The sequence below is a fragment of the Fundulus heteroclitus genome, chromosome 5, assembly GCF_011125445.2.
Source record: "Fundulus heteroclitus isolate FHET01 chromosome 5, MU-UCD_Fhet_4.1, whole genome shotgun sequence".
Lineage (NCBI taxonomy): Eukaryota > Metazoa > Chordata > Actinopteri > Cyprinodontiformes > Fundulidae > Fundulus > Fundulus heteroclitus.
In genome coordinates, this window is record NC_046365.1 from 8,270,398 (window position 1) to 8,291,337 (window position 20,940).

Below are 20,940 nucleotides of genomic sequence, written 5' to 3' on the forward strand. Positions count from 1 at the left end.
ATTTCTTTAGCCAATCAATTGTATAACGTCCTTCTGCACTTTATTAATTTCTTAATGTGTCATTTCATTTTGAAAACATTGATATCTTTTGCTTTTAGCAACTTCCACAAAACACTTTAATGCCCAGTGAAACTATTAAAATTTATTGACATTAGGCTAGCTCACATTTAGCACAGCCCATAAAAAGCAGAAAAGAATATGACTGGCATGAGGAGTCAACAATAAATCACCATATTTCTCACTCTCCTCTACAAAATATCCCATCCATCTTTCTGTCTCGTTGCCCTTTTATCTCTCCGTCTGCACCGACAACAACAGCCTCTTTCATGTAGCCATCTTTTCCTCAGAGCCTCGGGCCCTCGCCCTCTTTCTGCTTCGTTCACACGGACTAATTAAATGTTCTGAGAAGAACTCATGATGGGGAAAGTCAAATCCGCTTTCTGTTTTTTTTCTGCTACTTTTTTCTCAAAAATAAATCTGTGCTTCAGATGCCAGGCAGCATTTGGAAGGTGTTGAATTGGAAAAAGAGAGACACAGGTCACGCTTGTTTTCCAAAAGTTGTCACTTTAATTGTCGCAGCTTCAAATCCGTTCACATTTCGATCCATCAAGCTCCATCTCCGGGTCTTCAAAAGATGTGACCTCGGAGGAGGAGGCAAAATCAGGAACAATAACAGTGATGTGCATTTTACAATTTCATCATACTTTTTCACAAGCAATGAGAAACAAAACACAAAAAGTACAATGTTGTTTTATAATGAAGGAGATCGTGTAAAGAGACAGGATTTTTAATTTATAAATGCCACAAACAATAAAAGTAGACATCTATGAAGCGATAAAGTCCATGTTTTTGTATTTTAACAATCTATTAAACTTATGTGCATTCCTGCAGATGTGTGAAATTTTACAGCAACATTTTCACTTTCTTTATATTAATAAGCTTGGGAAAGGTCAAGACGCTGTCACGCTACCTTTCTATGCTGTTGTTACAATTATTTATCTATTAGAATCATCTGCACATGTAGGAATAGACACTTTCCATGTAATCTTTGTAATGAATTGTAAAAAGTTAAAATACAGTTATGTTCAAAAATGAGGTACCGCTAAATAGATAATTCAGTGTTTCTTAGGAGAACTTATATTTCTAAAATACAAATAATTGAATTGTAGGTACAGTGAAGTTACAGTAAACAAACAAACCCAAACATGAGTACATGCAGATTCTGTGTAATTTAGTCATTACCTGAAAGTCCTGAACTCAGTTATGGAGGTCATCCTATCGGTGAAACAACAGGTGTCACTTACTTAACAATAAAGCCAGAGGGTTTTGTAAATGGTGTTATAGAGCATTCCTCTCTGAAAATAGGAGTAATGTGGGTTATTCCAGAGATTGTTCAGATGATCAGCCTACTTTGACAAAAGGAAAACTTATGATAGGGAAAACTTTTAAAAAAGTGCAGATGAAGAGAGGCTGCTCATCTATAACAATCCTAAATTCTGTACAATCAAATCAAAACGGTGGAAGCTGAAGAAAACCATAATTTAAATTGATTAAAGAACAGGCAAACATGCCAAAGACTCTTTTGTCTTGATTATTTTGATGAAAACTGGAATAATGCATCTATTAGAAGACCACGGTGTGAAGTTATTGGCAAGAAGCTCCTGTAAAGTCCCGCTGCTGGAAAAAAACGTGATATGTGCCAAAGAGATTACAACCATCTAAAGAAAACGTTGACTGGCCAAAAGAAAAATGTAGAAACCTTTCATGGACTGATGAATGATTGTTCTTCTGAGGTCCACGAGCTCCAGACAGTTTATCAGATAACTAAATTCAAACCTCAGTATGTGAAGCGTTGCGGCTCAGGCTTTATGATGTGGGGATGCTTCTTATAGTGTGGCGTCTGTCTATCACACAGCAGGGGTTCATCGATCAGTTTGAATCTATCCATTCACCTGAACAGGTAACGTCTCCTCATGCTGAAGAGGAAACGTCCTAGAAATGGATGTCCCAACAAGACAACCCTAAATGCTCCAGTAAGCGAGCCCCGTCGTTTTTCAGGGCAATCAAGCTCAACGTCACATAGCGTCCAGCCCTAACCCTGGACCGTAATCCATTAGAGAACTTGATGGCGTGACATCAAACATACTGGTTCTGAAGCAAAAACAAGGCGTTCAGAGGAACTGTGGAATGTAGTCCAATAATACTGAGCTGGAACATCTGTTCACAGGTGCCAGAAGTTGGATGAGTCCAGGCGACACCGATGTGCAGGAACACAATGAACACCTTTCAGCCCGAGGGGTTAGCTACGCTGCAGTGAAACAAAATAACCATGTTTGCACAATTACAACCTTCCCTTTATCTTTTCTAGACATAAAAATGAAAAGAATGGCTGTCCACACACACACGTACATCCTGCTTCTTTTATCCTTATTTTTATTCCCTCTAAAGTTTATACATTTATACTTAACATCTGTACCTAGTGAGAGCTTGAAAACAAAGTTAAATATCTTGTTAGTGTGTACAATCTTGGCCAATAAAGCTAAGAGGTCCTCAGAAGCACGACTTACAATAGTAAATAGAGAGTAAGCTGAATCGCAAAAGAGTGGCTTGAATGCAATAGTTGGTTGGATGTCATAATTCAAGCACTATGCAATTAGTTTTTCTCAGTTGTCATCACAACAATTGGTACTTGAGACACATGACCACAACATGTAACTCATGCACCAACCCCTTAAACCAGTTCTGCGTAACCACAAACACAATTCCTGCTCTCCAGATGTAGTACAAAAAACACTTTTGTCACAACACTACACACAATTCTCACACACTTGTGAAGAAAATGTCCTGTTTTCACGAGGAACCCCCTGTCATTCAAAGATTGTGTGTTATTTTTAAATTGTGTGTAGAGTTCTGAGAATATGAGATATATTTTTAGAGAATTTGTATAAACATTCATGAAAAAACTGTAATGTACACTGTGCATGGCAGCTCAGTAGTAAATCTGGCCAGTAGGTTGGTCACCAACTAAACTTGATGCTCACCATGTGTAAAGAACACAGAAAATGGTGGCTAAATTATAATTGAGGAAAATCCAGGAAATGAAAAACGTATTCATCTGAATCTATGTTGTCGTCACAATTTTTGTCCTTAAATCGAGAAGCCCTAGTCGAGAACTATCCATAATAGTTCCCTTTCTTGGGGTGGACAAACGTCATATCATCGGGAGTCTGTAAAAAAGTAAAGAAATCGTCACAGAGAGGTATTGTTGATTTTAGCTATTTAAAATAACTGATATCTAAAATATTTATATGCGGGGGACACAAGGCTATGTCAGTGAACATCAATGTTCATCTGATTCTGATTGTGTCTGCATTTTCACTAGAGATAGTTAAGTTGTCACTGTTTTCAGAGCCAATCGACCTTTGCTGATTCAATTTAAGTCCGCCTTGGTTTCTTTTTGCAGCACCAATTCAATACAAACACTGTTTCAAGGCACAAAGAGAGGATCAAAGTCAATTCCAGTTCGGTCATAGTCCTAAAACACTGCGGTCAAGTTTAGTTTATAATGCCCACTGATAAAATGTTTTCTGTTTATGGAAACTCCACCAGTTGCGTCGAGTCACTTACAGCGGACTACTGATCGCACTGAATCATTTACTGCAGCAATCCATCACACCGGACATGCATGTGGTGACAGTGGAAAGGAAGACCACATTTTAACTGCCAATCCGCCAAGATTTGAGGAAACCTCGGGATTTCTCATCCTTCTGTTTTTCTGTCAACAGTATCGAGGATGGTACATTACTGTGCTACTCCAGGTGTCTCTGGAAAATATCATGGCAGATTCATGGCCAGCTGATCGGGCTGATCAGCTGATGAGGCTGCTTCCACCAAGTTAAACTCAGCACATCTACCCTGACACTCTTCAGCTGCAGCAAACTCAATAGGCTCTTATGAAAGTGTGGACATTTCAGCGGTCTATCCAGACAAAATTAGCTTCGTCCCCTCTGGGCATTTCTATAATCTTGAATAGACTCACTGCCATATGAACAGTACAGGTCAGGGAACTATTATTCAATCTGTTCTCTCTCTAGGGGCTGCAAGAACAACTGGTTTAGGGCTTCTTGCAGCTTGTACTTGAAATATCATCTGGGCAGAACTTTGTTCCTGCTTGCGGCCCCGATAACTACTGTGATTAAAGTGGGCTTGTCTAGTTCACTGAGAAATGCTACACAAGGAGTGGCCTATGAGGACTCATCAAGAGTTTTACACGAGTTCTTGTGAAGTTTGAAAAATCCGAGAGAGAACCTTGTTCTTGCTCTTGCACCTCAAGTAAGGGAACACGTTTTTATTGCTGTTGCTAAGAGTGTATTGTCATTGATCGTTGACTGATTTTTTATTTTTTATTTCATGCCCCGTGTTAGTTAAGCTCCAAATTGTTCATACTCCTGGCAGATATACAGTTGAAACCAGCAGTTTACATACACTAGATAAAAAGACACATAAGCTTTTTCCCCTCAGTGTCAGGCAAGAAATCTGAATAAATCTTTCCTGTCTTAGGTCCGTTTGGTTTACCAAAATTATTTATATTTTCTAAATGCCTGAATAATGACAGTGATCAATTTTAGATATTGTGTTATCACTTTTTTTGAAGGTCAGAAGTTTACATATATTTTTTGGTAATATTTGGTTCTCTTGCCTTTAAACTGTATGACTTGGGTCAAACGTTCTGGATATCCTTCAACAAGTTTCTCACAAAAGTTGGCAGGAACTTTGGCCATTCCTCCTGGCAGAACCAGTGGAACGGAGCCAAATTTGTAGGTCGCCTTGCCAGCGCACGCCTTTTTAGGTCTGCCCATAAATTTTCAATAGGACCGAGATCAGGACTTTGAGATCACCACGCCATTATCTTTAAGCCAATTTTTAGCCAGTTTTTGCTGTATACTTTTGGGTCATAGTTCATTTGGAAGTCTATGTATTCATGTATAAAATTAGTTATGCTGCTCATGCTGATCAGGACTCCAAACGGCATTTTTTTCAATATTTAGACCATTCTTGGTTAAATTACATAAAGCGTGATGCTCCATAAAAAGGCATCTACAATCTCAGTTTTAACAAAGCCAAACAGAAAATCCTAGAAAGAAAAAAGTAGTTGCCAAAAGACACAAAAAGGTGCATGTTTGTCTGTTGAGCTTTGAAGGAAGTTGTCTACAAGCTCTTATAAACAGGACAATGAGTTCTCAGTTCTGATTGAAGAGAAAGATTAAATCTGGGCTGACAGTTCACCTGGGTCTACCTGATGCTGACCTTCCCAGTTTAAATGAACACACTTGACTCACTTATTCTTCTGGTTGAAGACATAAAACCCTAAAACAGGGGTCTGCTGTTAGCTTTACAATCCAAAAAGCCATTTTTGCCCTCAGTCCAGCTAAACAAAACTTGTTTAGAACAGCAACTTATACCTGACATTTTGAAAACTTAAAACTTAAAAGTTTTGACAAACATCTTTTTGTTGTCATCTTTAAATAACCACAATTTTCCTGCAGTTTTGGGTTTTAAAATGAAAAAAAAAAAAAAAACGGGCTTTGGAAAAAGAGGATGATATATTTTCTTCTATGGGACGTTAATATTTGTGGAAAATTATGTAATAAAGCATTTTTCTAACCTACTGGAAAGAAACAGATTTATAATGTCAATGTCAATGTCAAATTTATTTATATAGCACTTTAAAACAGGCATAGAACTGCACCAAAGTGCTGTACAAGAGTGACAACAACAGAAATGAATAAAACAAAGTATCAAACACTACTTTAATTAAATGCCAAAGAATAAAAATAAGTTTTAAGAAGCAATTTAAATTATATTACTAGGACATTAATTGTCATTTTATTGGTGAAATTTAATGCCACTATTCTATGACAAACCAAATGCATATGTTACTGTATTTATATTTACAGGCATTAGTTTGCTCTTTATCATTTTAGCCAGAATTATTAACCTTGTTGAAGGTCAAAAGAGCCACTGGAGGCTCTGATGCTGTAGGTTGCAGACCCCTGCCCTAAACCTAACAAGAGTAAGAAAGCAGTGAGGAAGACAGGTCTTGGGAGACATATTTATATAAAAAACTTAAATAAATGACTGAGTTTCATACAATCCCTCAAAAATGCAACGAGCGCACTAAACAACGTTTTCTGTTCTAATCAAATAAGAGAACTTAGGCTGATTGTGTCTACGCTGCACTCCAGGGAGGAATTTCAGGGTGGACAAGAGTCAACATAAATGCATGACTAAACAGAATGCTGGCATGTATGACTGAAGGGCAAGGCAGTCATAAAGTTGAAGCCTGAATGGCATCATTGTCTCCAAACCCATCATCCCCATCATCCCCATCATCCCCATCATCATCATCGTCATCATCATGACACTGAGATTTGACTTCCTTCTGCACCTGAGACACCCGCATCCCTCGCGTTCACACGCAGGTTGTAGATTTCTCTCATTATCCTCTCTGTTTTTCCACATGCTTTTCCTCCATGGCTTCCAGCGTAGCTGAAGTTGTGGCAAAGAGACGTGGACACAGCAAAGGGCCGAACAATAGACCATTCATGGTGCCCTGCAATGCAATGATGATCCTGCTCTGCCCTCCACCTCCTCGCCCTGCACCAGCCTCCACAGCTGCACAAGAATGCGGTCCAACAAGTTACCCCCCCCCTCTCTCTCTTCCCCGCCACCACCATCGCTACCACCGCCACCACCTCACCAAGTGCTGCCGCCATCGCAACCGAAAGCCCCCTTCTTTCCCCGAACAGAAAAGATGAAGAAGGCAAGAAACTATAGACGGGGGCTGGTGGGTGGGTGGGTGGGGGGGGTGGTTGGGGGAACTCTGCAGATGGAGCACAAAGGGAGGATTCATGCTTGGTCACATACACTCTCGGAGGAAAAAAAGAGGGGCACCCATTTAAGTGTGGTGCAGCTGCAGTAATTCACTTGGTGAAAATGGGCAAAAGCGGGAGTGACAGAGGTCAGATAGCAGAATCTTTTTCTTAATTCATCCCCATGGATGGCGTGTCACTGCATCGTTACAACCAAAAAAGTCTACATGTTGCATAAATCAACAGATAAGCCCGACGAAGCACCTGCACCCAATGAAACCTCCTCCCCGGCCCCAACCCCCACGTCCCCAGATTTTAAGCCTCCATCTATATCGATATAGTTATCACATTACAACCACAGACTTCCGTGTACTTCCTTGGGAATCATGTGATAGGCCGGGGGTGTCCAACGCGAGGCAGTCGCAGGGATTCTGTACGGGCCTCGCCGACGGCTCGAGAACAGCGTGAACTTGGTTTGCCGGCTCAGGTAGTTGATGCACATCCGGATCTTCTAAAAGAATGCCGGGGCAATATTTTCAACAGTGGATGGCCTTTCAAGAACGACGCAGACAAATTTGAATCTTCTTAAACTGTGAGGCAGAGCACTTTTATCAGACGTGCTTTTTCCTCTGAACATTTTTTATCTGATAGAAAACAGCACCACAGACATCCAGTGGCTTACACCGAAACGCAGACTTGTGCACGCCCATTCATTAAATTCAGCAAACAGACACTTTTTATGTTGTGAATGGTCAATGATTTACAGACCCCTTTTCTACAGGAAGAATGCTTGTTTTACTGAAATATTGAGTGTCTGCTTTATTTTAGAGTTGTTAAAAATAGAAATAAAAAAGTTTTTTGTTCTAATTAAAAAATAAGTAATAGTAAAAAAATACATACTATATTACTGTGATAGACTAAAATAATGATGTGGATAAATGTGACATGGAAGAAAAATTATATGTGGATTTTGAAAATTTTAAAAGTCTGAAAATCAGTTTTCTGTCACTCTCAATTAATAGTTTGTTGCCAGGACTGTTCTGTATTTAGCTCCATCCATCTGCCCATCACCTCTAATCCTCAAGTTTCAAGTAGGTAGTGGTATGTTCAAGATTGCCTGTGTAGACCAAGAAGTTCAATGCTGAAGTAAGGAACAGGGGATGATTAGAAATACATTTCCACATACAGGATTTTCAGATTCAAAACTATGTATCTTCTTCTTTCCACCTCAGAATTATACACTACCTTGTGTTGGTCTATCATATAAGATCCCAATAAAAGTCTGTGGTAGAATGTGATAACGTGTCAAAACTCTTGGTGCGGGAGAAAGGATGTCTCCAGAGCTCACCACACAGGTCCCAGAAAATGGCAGAAGAATCACATGAGATGCATTTTTTGTTGACAGCGTAGCTCGGGAGCTGGAATTCCCCACGCCAGAAGCACTGACCTCAAGTGTTTTCTTCGCCCAGACCCTCAGAGGAAATGACATTTTTGAATTACAGTGTTTTCCACAAGCCAAGAAGACACACAGCCGACCCGGAGCACGAGAAACGCTGCGGTGTTTACTGATTAATGCTTTTTTTTCCTTTCTTTCTTTCTTTTAAAGGCAGCTGCAGCAGCAAGTAGACCAATCTGTGTCAGTTCTGACTTACAAATTCAAAGTTTTTCTGACAAGTTCGTCATCTCCTGAGAACAATTGGTGCCATTCAGATGAGGCCAAAAGCGCCTATTGACATGGGAGTGAATACTTTCCAGCGATTATGCATCAGTTTAATGCAGAATGTGACCCAGCATGTGAATATTTGACCGCTGTGCATGCTTCCCTTATCTGCATCTCTCTCTCTCTCTCTCTCTCTCTCTCTCTCTCTCTCTCTCTCTCTCTCTCTCCCTCTCTTTCTATCTGCCTGTTTTTCCGTCTCTCATCAGATTTCAGGACTTTCCCCCAGGGAGCTGAAGCCCACGTTAAAGGTTCTTCTCACTTTTCCATTTGCCTCGTTACATCAGACACCTGCTCAGAGGAGAACGCTCCCATCAAAACGTTCTGCTGAGTTACGTGGATCCGTCATAGAATAACTCTGCACAAACCAGCGGTTATACCTCATGACAGGGTGTGTGCACCTGAGGCTGACTCTTGGACCCGCTGGGATCTCTGACCTCTCCTCCTGATCATGAGACCCTGTCCTCCCATCGTCTCCCCACTCTCCCCCAGGAGCCAGGAAGCAGGCTCTTGTGACACGGAGCCATGGCGAGGCCCATTAGTGCAGTCACATGGCAGGTTAGCACAGTTACTGATGCAACCATGTGAGCTCTATTTTCTAACAAGCAACTGCTGCCCCGAGGTTCATGACAGTTTCACTCGAGACAGGAAAATGTTGTCTCTCCACAAGCAGAGTAGCGATCTGTACAAGATGTCAGTGGCAGGTAAAGGCTAGAAATTGAGTTGATTACGCTGAAAAAAACAGTAATCTCAAGTTTACGACACCAGAGATGCCAGGCGCCTTACTTTTAAGACATTTCCCGACCCTAACAAGCACAGCAGAACATTGTGGGTAATGATGGATTTTATGTCTACTCTGGAAGTCTGATTTTCCTAATTACTGCTCTGAAGCACAAGAAGAAAATGTCCTGAAGCTGGAATCTAGACTTGGAAAGTCAGAGAACTCCAAATAGCCCTAAGCTCAATATCGAACACGGCTACAGCACATAGTGACATGAGCATCAACCTTTTCCACGTTGCTCTGACAGTTTACATCACATTAAACTAGCGGCAGGCATGAACCTGTACATCAAATTGTAAACACTTGTGTTTGAACCCATAAAATTGAGAGAAATGCAACACAGAAAATGGCAAATTTTCCTGAAATGCAAGTGGTCCATTCGGTTTGTCCTTGGAAATTAGATTTTCCAAGATCCTGTTTGGGAATACAACTAGAATGCTCCCTGAAGTCAGAATTCTGACTTGGAAAGTTAGAGGTCTCCGAGCAGCCCCAGGCTCAGTGTTTTACAGTCATATTCCAGAATTTAGAATATGTGTCCAGACGAGGCTCATTTGTAGGATTAAAACAACCTTTGCAGTAATATTGTTTAAAATGTATTTTATTGGTCTGAAGTGTTATTCTAATCTTAACTGTCGTGCTTTCAGCTAAAAGCATGACTTTACTCTGTTTCACTTAGTGAACTGAATTACTGAAATTAACTTTTCAATAACATACTAATTTACTGGACATGACTGTGTATATAGAATCACTGTCTATATAGCTGTCTTTAAAAAGATTTCGCAAAGGTTCCACGCATAAGCGTTTGTATGTCAATAAGCTAAACACAGTCTGTACAACATGTATCTGTAAGTATATGTGTCTGTGTCTGAAGGCAGGAACGTGGAGAAATGCATCATCATTATCTTGAATGGTGGTCAGCAACACAATTAGCAAATCTACTTGTGTGACTTGCAGAGGCTGCAGGTAAAAACAGTTCTTCTGGCTGCAAACCAGTGGCACATGTGGTGCTGCACAGTCTACATTTATGAACATGTTCCTTATCTGTTTAAACCCAGAAAAGCTGAAATAAATAAATAAATAAATAAATAAACATTAATGCTTATTAGGCTATAAGCGTCAAAGAAAATGAGCATATCCCACTGGGTTTTATAAAGTAAATTAGAACGTGTTCAACTCTTATGTGACGTCATTTTCAGATCCGAATTTCGACTTCTGAGATAAAAGGATCGCGTCTTTCTGCATAAAATCCCTGTTTTTACAGCTCTGTCAGAGGATGGCCTTGAACTCTAAATGCGTCTGCGTGATAAGCAGCAATTTGCACCTACAAATGTACAAAGGCGCATTCGGGGGGAAAAAAGAAAAAGAAAAAAAAAGAAGTAAAAGCTAGGATTGGAAATAGTTGGAAAATCATAGAAATAGCCTGTTTATTTTAGGGCAGTCTTGCCAGTTTACTTGCTAAAATAGGAAAAACACGAGATTAAGTTTAAAATGTAATCAGGAAACACGTTTCTCACTTGAATCCTTCTTTTCATTAACACATCTAACGAACAAAATGCATTCCGATTTTTAACAGGTGAAAATGAGCTGATTACAAATCGTGCGTCACGCGGGGGCAGACGTTTCTAAGGCCGCGCGCTCTCCACTTGCTCTGCGTTAATTGGAATAATTATGCAGACAATCGCAAACATGATAAGGTGGCCAGCGTATATATGCTGTTGTTCTAGAGAGCCGAAAATATTTGACAGCTAAAACAGTTTGTTTAAAAAAAAAAAAAAAAAAAAGCATTAAAAGCATTGAGATAAACGAATTCAATCTGAAATCGGCATTTAAAGTCAAGATTTTAACGGATTTATTTTGTCATTGTCCATTAAGCGTTTCGATGTCATACAGTAAAATTCGGACATTTTAAGAGCTTGTCTGTATTTATTTTCAAGAGAATGAAATCAGCGTCATTACTAAGGTCACGTTACACGAGAAAAAAAACAGGAAAATGCCCATCAGAAAATGCTTTAAAATAGATTTCGTGATAAAACGCCTTCTAAAATAAATTCTTACCCCACTGATCAACTAAACAGCCATGTTAAAATTAGAAATGTATTATTGGTTGCTGAAGCTATTTTAAATACATAAAAAACTAATTTGCTAATACCAAATTATGATATTTGGTAAAGGGATTATCCATGCAAGACATTTTCTCAGATGAAACAGGTTCAGACTGACAGAATCCCTGGAGGCGAATGGCGCATCCGGCAGCATGAGCCAAACAGACTCCGTGAAACCGCAGCCCTCAACAACAATTTGCTCACGCAAACACAAACAACAACAACAACAAAAAACGCGAATATTTCAAACACTTTCCTGCAAAAACAACCCGAACAAAAAGAAACAACAACTAAAAAGCACAACTCACTCCACAAGCCTCAGAGGCCTCACGCAGAATCCCTGCGCCGCTGATTTTTAGCCGGCTGGGCGCAGCAAGCAAGGTGTTTTCCCCCCACACACACTCCCACACCACCCATCCAACAAGAGTCTTCATCAAGCCCAAGAGCCACCGTCAGCACCTCCGGGGCCCCAAATCCAGATGGGTGCACATTAGGAGCGGGGAAAGTGTCGCAGCGGGAGAAACGGAGAGGTCCATGCGTCCCCGTCTGCCGCCGACTATTTTCTCTGTGTGCGCCACTTGTGTCTTGGACATAAGGGGAGAAAGACGCACACATCGCTCTCTGTTATCATTTTTTTTTTCCATGTTTGCAGCACAAAACTGCTTTTTGTTCCCCCCATTTTTTTCATTTACGAGGGTTAATGGATAGAGGCTTGGGCGTTTGATCACATGGCTACAATTCACCTGAGATGGAGACAAAGAAAGCAAAGAGAAGGAGCGGGGAGAGAGAGGGAGAAAACTGAGAGCCGGGCTCCACATAAGAAGCAAACGGACACACAGGGGTCATTGTTGCTGTCGTTTGGCGACTGTGTGTGTGTCTTTTATACGCTCATCAGATGCTGCTTCCCATCAGGCCACGCTTGAACGGTTTATATCACGGCCTGCGAGAGCGTGCGGATGGGCCATCGCGCGCGCACTCGCGGCCCCCCCAAGAAAATGGTGCAAATGCCGAATTTACAGAGAGTTTTCAAAATAAAACAATTCAGGCAAAAACTGCATATTTGGGGTCAATAAACAGACTTAAACAATAAACAGATGCACAAACTGCTCACTGTTCCCTTAAAACCACCTGTAGCTGTCCCTCTATATTCACCCAAGGGTGGGATTGGTAAATATAAATGTATTCAAGGAAAAATAGAAACGTTTTTCTTTCAAATGGTGTTATTTAGCTTGCAGGTGTGTGCTTTTTTTTAATCGAATAACAAAAGAGCTGTAATGGACTTCAAACAGAGACCATGGCGAACAAGGTTGAATTTGCATGGGAGCTATTCACTGCTTCAACATGTCTTCAGATGGATTTTTATTTAGGGGTATCAGAGTAAAGAGGGACCTGAATACAAATCCATGTCACAGTTTCCGGGATTATGTTTTGCTTAAAAAACCCAATACAGGCAATTCTATTATCTTCTGCTGTGGACTTTTTCCCTTGGCTTGCTGCTGATATACCTGAATATCCCCACCGTTGGACAATAAAAGATTATCTATAAAATACCTTTATTTTAAGATTGTGCATCACTTTGTGTTCGTTCATCATCACATCCCAATAAGTTGTTTGTGGCTGTGACGTTCCAAAATGTGGAAAAGTTCATGAGGTAATTAACCTCTTGAACAATCTTTTGTTTAAAAGGAAATTCAATAATGAGCTGTTCACTGGGTTAAAGTTTACCTGATATCCAAGTTTTCTAGATCATTATGGAAACTTAACCATTCAAGTATAAGTAAACTGTGTTTGTAAAGAAAATGGCAAACCAAATATCATTTTCCAGTCACTTCACATTGCAAAGTGTGTGTTTTTTTATGTGAAAACGTGGAAGAAATAATACTGTAAAAATTTAGCTTTTGATTCAATCACATGTTCTGTGAGGTCAAATCTGATGGCAGTGTCTTACATACGACTCAGAAATCTACAGAAAAAAATCACTTCATGATCCCGATGTACAAACTGGAAGAGAAATTCTATCTATATTAATATTAACATGTACTGTGTTTTTTATCATGAGGTGCAACTTGCACTTTATACAATGAGATTGCATAAAGAATGTAGTCAGACACACCTGGAATGGGTTTTAACTTTCATTTAAACAACTCTTTGAAAGACAGTCTTAGACGCACAGGAAAATAACAGAACTGAGAATTTTAAACCCTGGTAATGGCTTGTGAGAAAGTTACAATGGACTTCAGTTATAAAGTGTGACTTTTCCAGACTGATTTGACAAATTTGTTATTCCATCATCTGTTTCAAAACACAAGACATCAGATTTTATGTATAAAGGAGGTTGAGTAAAAATAAATAAATAAATGAATAATGCCATCTTTGCTAAATTTTAATTAGCAAAAAAATAAAAAGAATAAATAAAAAGAGGTCGCACTGTACTAAAATGTGTTTCACTTGATTTTATCTGCATACAATGAAGTGTTTATATGCATGCCAAACTTTTCACGTTGTTCTTTGCAAGAGAACACTGAAAAGCGTGTTGCCTTGTTCTCTTTTAGGTTTTCCAGATCAATGTGTCACGTATGGGGGCTACATTCACAGTGTCAAGTTGTGTTTTATTTACGGGTATCACAAAAAGGGGTTCGAGACAAATGCACGCCAGACCTTGTTAAATTTTTATTTCTTCAAAACAAAGGAAACCCAATGCATCCCTAAGGTTTTCCAAAAAAACGCAGGAAAGCTGGGACCTAATTTCACTCTATCAAAAATGTGTTTTTACTGAATTTGAAATTGAACTGAAGGGGGCTGGAGATTTTGAAAACCATGCGGACTCTTTCGACTTTTCCATGGGGCAGATTTGGGAGCCACATTCCCTATATATATATATATATATATATATATATATATATATATATATATATATATATATATATATATATATATATATAAAAGTTTCTCATATTTGGTGTGCCTTCTAAATTTTGCAATTCCAGATTGATTTTTCTTCTCTGGAACTGAACCACACTGAGCAATAACTCTCCCCGCGATTGTTTATTTGTTTGAACCGTGTTAACACGTCCAACAAAGCCGGCCTTCTCCTGCCTCTAAATGGCCGCACTGTACACTCATCCGAGCCACTCCAAGGTAAAAATCTCACCTCTCCTCTGCTGCAAATTCAGCACTGATGGGCACCGAGCTCTGATACGGGCTCCGGTCCACTCAGCCAGCGGCCCCGTAATTAAATAACCAATCAGAGCGCAGCGCAGTGCCCCGAGGGGCGGGGCTTAACAGTGTACTGGAATGCTGTCTCTTTGGGAATGTTTTCCACTTTCAATCACTTTTTTTCCCTCCCAGTCCTTCTCACAAGGCGCTCTTTAAGCTCCGCTGTTGCCACACAGAGCAGCCATTCATCGGCTCTGCAGTCAGCCACACACACCACCACTGGACATCTAAATTGGTAGGTTATGTAATTTTATAATGCAACATTTCGGACATAAATAATATCGATATGTATCGTATAATATTCACTTACACTGAGATATACTTGGCTTGAAATTGAATTTTATATAGGCTGAAACCGTCTCGGCAATTTTTGGATGATAATTTGCTATGTAGTTTTTGTGCCGCTCTTAAATTTCACCTGTTATTATTGTCGAAAGTAAAACACAGCGAGTTTGTGGTTTACAAAAGGGACGCTATTATAACATTTGTTTTTCAGATTTGTATTAGAGTGAAACCTATTTTTCTCTTTTTTTTTTTCATTTTAGCTGATATTTCTATATTAAAAAAAGTACCCAGCGGTTAAAAAAAAAAAAAAAAAAAGGATATTTGGGCTCATAATTATGACTTTCCCCAAGAAGAGTCAGAATTAATCCTCAATTGTGAACCATAGACTTTTTAACGAGTTAAAAAATGAATACAAATAGATTGATCTCTATTTAAAACTTGCTGTTGTATCCAAAGGTGTTTTTGTCTGTATAATAAACAGACTAATAATAATATCACAGAAACGATGTCGGGAGAGGAGCACAGCCTGTCAGAGTCAGAGCTGAGTCCCGTGGGGTCAGACGACGGCCACTCGCTGTCACCGAGTCAGCCCAGAGCGCCGCCCGGCCCGGACTCCCCCCTGAGCGGCCCGCCGCAGCAGCTCACCGCGCTCTGCGTGGCGGATGCGGGCGGCGAGGACGGAGGCAGAGCGAGGGCCAAGTCGGAGGAGGAGGACGATCGCTTCCCGATCGGCATCAGAGAGGCGGTCAGCCAGGTGCTGGACGGATACGACTGGACGCTCGTGCCGATGCCGGTGCGCGTGAACAACGGGAACAAGACCAAGCCCCACGTGAAGAGGCCCATGAACGCCTTCATGGTGTGGGCGCAAGCCGCCAGGAGGAAGCTGGCCGACCAGTACCCCCACCTGCACAACGCGGAGCTCAGCAAGACCCTGGGCAAGCTCTGGAGGTTGGTTGGAGCAGGGAAGCCCTGCCATCATTCAGATTCTAACAGAAAGTAAAAGGACCGTGCGCTCAAATTCGAGAAACTGAACGCACCAAGAGCAGGCGTTTTAATTTTAGGTCACCTATAATAATAGTAATAATAATAAATGGCATTCACATTTTTCAATGATTACATTTACAGTTGTGAACGTACTACTTATCATTTTAGAAATACTTCATATCTTCTCAACAAACCCTTAGGATTTAATCTATCCTTGCCCCCCCCCCCCCTCTCCAATCCCCACCCCCCAGGCTCCTGAACGAGAACGACAAGAGGCCATTCATCGAGGAGGCAGAGAGGCTGAGGAAACAGCACAAGAAGGACTACCCAGACTACAAGTACCAGCCCCGGAGACGCAAAAATGGCAAACTGACCCCTGCTAGCGAGTCTGACAGCCAGGGGGAAGGGGAGGCCAGCCACTCCCAGTCCCACTACAAGACACTACACCTGGATCACAATGGTGGGGCTGGGTCCCCCCTGGGTGACCTGCACCACCACCACCACCACCACCATCATCATCCGGCAGGTGTGTAGAACCCTGATATGCTTAGCCATGCCGTGTCATCTACATTTTTATTTTATTTCAAGAGACATATGGTAAAACTGATCCATCCACATTATGAACATTGATGGCCAGCTCTTTGATAGGGTATGTAGAGCCTAGTATAATACATTGCAAATGTGTCTTTTTAGTCTATATATTCTGTCCAAATTTGGTCTAAACGTAAACTCTGACTCTAAACCCTAACCCTGACATGAAATGAGGCTTGTTCAGCCAATCTGATTTACCTTTCAACCGCTTGCGGACCTCAGTTGACATCTTATGTAGAGATGTCTCTTCACACTTAGTTTTTCGGACAAATTCTCACATCATTGCGATTGAAGTTGTATACATAAAATGAACTCATCGCATCTCTTTTCCAGTTTCTCGCATCTATTTGAGCTGTAATTTAGAACAAATGCGTTGCAAAAATACGGAAAAAAACAACAACAACAACAAACAAGCAGGCAGGCCAGAGTTCACCTGACAATAATGATCTGTCTCCTCTGTTGTCTAGGTCAGGGTCACAGCCCACCCACTCCCCCCACCACCCCAAAGACAGAGCTTCAGTCTGGGAAATTGTCAGATGCCAAAAGGGAGGGCGGGTCGGGAGCGGGCGGAGGATCTGGGGGCTCCAGGAACGCCCTTGGAGTGGGAGCTGACGGGGCATCCGGTGGTCCTTCGTCCTCGAGCACCAAACCCCACATTGACTTCGGCACCATGGACATTGGCGAAATCAGCCACGAGGTGATGTCCAACATCGAGCCGTTTGACGTCAACGAGTTTGACCAGTACCTCCCTCCTAACGGGCACCCCCACAGCGGCGCCGGGGTCCCCTCGGCCAGCTCCTCCGCCTCGTCCTACGCCTACGCCCTGGCTGCGGCTAGCGGCCACTCGGCGTGGCTCTCTAAACAGCAGCAGCAGCAGCAGCCTCAGGCCTCCCCTTCGTCCTCCGATCCATCGAAGGCCCCCATCAAGAGTGAGTCCGTCACCGCTAGCCACTATGCCGAGGCGTCATCCTCCCCCTCCTCAGGTACCCATGTCACCTACACCCCGCTCAGCCTCCCCCACTACGGCTCCGCTTTCCCCTCGCTGGCCTCCAGGGCTCAGTTTGAGTACGGAGACCACCAGGCCCCCGGGGCATACTACGCCCACTCCAGCCAGGCCCCTGGGCTGTATTCAGCATTCTCCTACATGGGCCCCACACAGAGGCCTCTGTACACTACCATAGGAGACCCCTCCAGCGTGGCGCCCTCTCACAGCCCCACGCACTGGGAGCAGCCTGTTTACACCACGCTCACAAGACCTTGAGGCAGAGCAGCTGAGCGGTGGGAAATATGGGAAGTGTGTGAGTGAATCTCTTGTATCTGTGTGCAAACGTGGGATTGTATGTTGCGTACATGTGCCATATTAGCGGTTTTTACCAGTTGTTTTTGGGGGGTTTTGGGGGGGGGGGGGTTTGTTTTAGCCAACAAGATGAAAAGCGTCCACGAGACCTAACACGAGACAGATGCAAACTCTCGCAGAATAAAACGTGACTCATGGACCAGCAGCCAATCAAAAAACAACAACAACACGTCAACCCTAACAAGCGTGTGCCATCCTTTTTTATTTTTATTTTTTATTTCGTCGTGTACAGCACTTGTAAATACGTTACAAGAAGTCGTAGAGCGAGACATGGGATCGGACTGGCGTTGGATTAAAGATCGACTCTGATTACACCCGGAGGTGATGGGCTTTTAGACTGATTAGACTGATTTCATTAACCAAACTAAACGATTATTGGGTGTTTTTGTGTTCATGCAAATAGTACGTTTATTTTCATCCACTGGTGTGACCGTCTTTGGCTGATCTGCACCACTGCAATGGAGAAGGAGAAAAAAAAAAAAGAAGAAGCATGTTTTGTTGGATTTCAGATGTTCCGTGAGTTTTTTTTTTTTTTTTTTTCATGGCCAAAAATGGACAGCTGAAAGTTTTTTTTTTTTTTTCTGTTGTTGTTTATAGATAGCTCAGCCTGTACTTCTTCCTTTGGATCTATTTCGCTGAACTTAATAAGCATGTATAATGGGGAAATATAGGAAAAACACAGGGAAAGCGAGCTCTTAAAGATGTAGTATTTTAATGTGTGACTCCTTGGAGATTTACCTCAGTTCTGTTTGCTTTGTGGCGATCACCTGGATTCCCGGACGAGAAAAGTGAAGCAATTGTTAAATTCTAAACGACAAACACTTTGATGATTTATCCAACACCAATGTTAAGATCTCGAAAGTCTTAACCAAATCTTATTGGGGGTAATTGGCCAACGCTGGGTATTATTTTAGGATTAGAATCACGTGTACAAGGCTCTACATGTAGGCCAAAACCGTGCCTTCACCTTCAGTTTACGCCTCTGCAGTCCTCTCCCGCTTTACCAACCCCAATAACGGTCGTTACCACAAGTTTGCCTTTATTACTTGACTCAGACGTTTTATACTGACCCTTTTAGCATGTAGTTGTTGTTCTTTTATGTAAGTAATAATGCATTGTGTGTCACATCTTTGCTTCTTCCATTTTGTATAATTCTGGTTAGTTTTGTAAAGTGTTTGGTATACACTCACTCGAGTATTTTTTTTTTTTTTTGCTTCCTTACAAAAAAAAAAGCGATGTTGAAATATTATTGTCATCTATTAAATCAATTTATTTATAAAAAAAAAAAAAAAAAGCTGCGTGTGAGCCTTATTCAGTGCAACGAGCATGCGAAGGGTGAAAAAGTAAATAAATAACACGGTGCTGACGTGTTAACTGTAACAACAACACAATCAGAGCCCCACCAACCTAAGCTGTTTACTGTGTTTGTGTGTGTGGTGTGAGGCTAAAATTGACTACTAATTCCCCACGTTTAATCGGCTGGGGACTGCGTGTTACTGAGGGGCACAAAGGGAGCCTTTCAGTCGCCAAGAGAGATGCAGAGAGAGAGAGAGAGAGAGATAGAGGAGAGAGAGAGGGAGAGAGAGGAGGGAGGGTTGCAAGGAGCCAGAGGCAAAGCCAATTTCAGCTCAGGAACCGGCGCACACTTGGACTTTTGTGCAGGGCTTTTCCTCTCACCCTGCCCTGTCCTCTCCACCTGAGGCTCCCTCCCTGCTTCCACGTTCAGCTGCAGTTTAAACTCATTAGGAGGGCATCCAAAATGCAAATGTCAAGTTCAGTGCTGGGACTGTTTTCTGGGCTAATTTAGGCCCATTACTTTACCTGAAGGCTGAAGAACTTTGGAAATACGGTACAGATTTATGGTCCAAAATTATTCTTAGCACTTGAACTTTTCCACATCTTGGAACATTACAGCCACACGTCTCAGTCTTGTGGGGCTATTTTTTTTTTATTTAGCTCAACACACAGTGGTGCATAGTAGTGGAAGGATAGCGAAACGTTGTTTTCAGATAAAATCTGAAAAGTGTGGCGTGCAGTTGTTTTCAGCTCCCCTGAGACGACATTTTGTAGAACCTCTTTTCGCTGCTACAGCTACAGCTCTTTTGGGGAATGTGGCTATGCGTTAGCGTTGCATGATTAGACTAACATGTCCGCCCATTCATATTTACAAAATAGTCCAAGCTCACTCACTTTGGATGGAACGCATCTGTTTCAGACTCATGCATAGATTCCCAATTGTATTTAAGTCTGGACTTTGACTGGGCCATTCTGCCACATGAATATGCTTCATAAACTATTCCATTGTAGCGGTGGCTGTATGCTTAGAATCGTTGCTGTGCAAGAAAGGTGAGCCTTTGACACAGTCTCATCTTTTGAAAACGAACAGATTTTCTTCCAGGACTGCCCTGTATGGATTTATTAGTTTTTTTCCCTGTTTACTTCTCCTATTTCTTCCATCCTTCATCATCATCATCATCATCATCATCATCATCATCATCATCATCATCATCATCATCATCATCATCATCACCATGTTTGCTGCTTTCCTTGCATGGCTGGCATCAAACTGTCTGACTTTCTTCTCGCCAGTCTTCAAAATAACGGTATACATTATTAATGGTCGACTGGTTCACAGGTCCCAGCCTGAGCTGTGGCTTTCTGCAATTCATCCAGAGTTACAATAACCCTTCCTAGCCTCTTCTACCTTTTTATGCTCACCTTGTGCAGCCTGTCAGTTTAGATGAATGGAGATTCCTTCATAGCTTTTAACAGGGCTACACACTTAGATCCATAGATTGAAAAGTATGTTCAGAGCTTAAGATGTTTCATAACCCTTCATCAAACCTCACCCCAACTTTATCCCTGACCTGTCTGCAGTGTTCCTTGGTCTTAAAAATGCTTTTTGTTCACTCTTGAACTCTAATAATCCTCTGAGGCCTTCATTTCAATAAAAAAAATAAAATCCAAAAATACTTCACGAATCCAAAAGGGAACAGAAATGTGAACAAAAATGTGGTTATAGCTCCAGTTAAATT

General features: G+C 41.5%; 1 protein-coding gene and 1 long non-coding RNA gene across 2 annotated transcripts; one reads left to right on the forward strand and one right to left on the reverse strand.

Moving 5' to 3' along the window:
• Positions 1-771: 771 nt before the first annotated feature.
• LOC118563104 lies at positions 772-12,056 on the reverse strand. The gene is made up of 2 exons (XR_004931016.1): positions 11,781-12,056; positions 772-2,308 (listed from the first exon to the last, which is right to left on the reverse strand). It is a non-coding gene; the product is annotated as an uncharacterized LOC118563104 (long non-coding RNA).
• Positions 12,057-14,808: 2,752 nt separating this feature from the next.
• LOC105916146 (transcription factor Sox-10) lies at positions 14,809-18,063 on the forward strand. The gene is made up of 4 exons (XM_012850497.3): positions 14,809-14,923; positions 15,474-15,921; positions 16,209-16,483; positions 17,016-18,063. Exons 2-4 carry the CDS (start codon positions 15,479-15,481, stop codon positions 17,807-17,809), a joined length of 1,512 nt encoding a protein of 503 aa, XP_012705951.2. The 5' UTR covers positions 14,809-14,923; positions 15,474-15,478; the 3' UTR covers positions 17,810-18,063.
• Positions 18,064-20,940: the final 2,877 nt, after the last annotated feature.

Bases quoted from the DNA above. Each gene is read 5' to 3' on its own strand.
- LOC105916146 (XM_012850497.3), top strand. From the start codon at position 15,479: ATGTCGGGAGAGGAGCACAGCCTGTCAGAGTCAGAGCTGAGTCCCGTG. The intron at 15,922-16,208 runs GTTGGTTGGAGC...CCCACCCCCCAG, and splicing joins ACCCTGGGCAAGCTCTGGAG to GCTCCTGAACGAGAACGACA. The intron at 16,484-17,015 runs GTGTGTAGAACC...TCTGTTGTCTAG, and splicing joins CCACCATCATCATCCGGCAG to GTCAGGGTCACAGCCCACCC.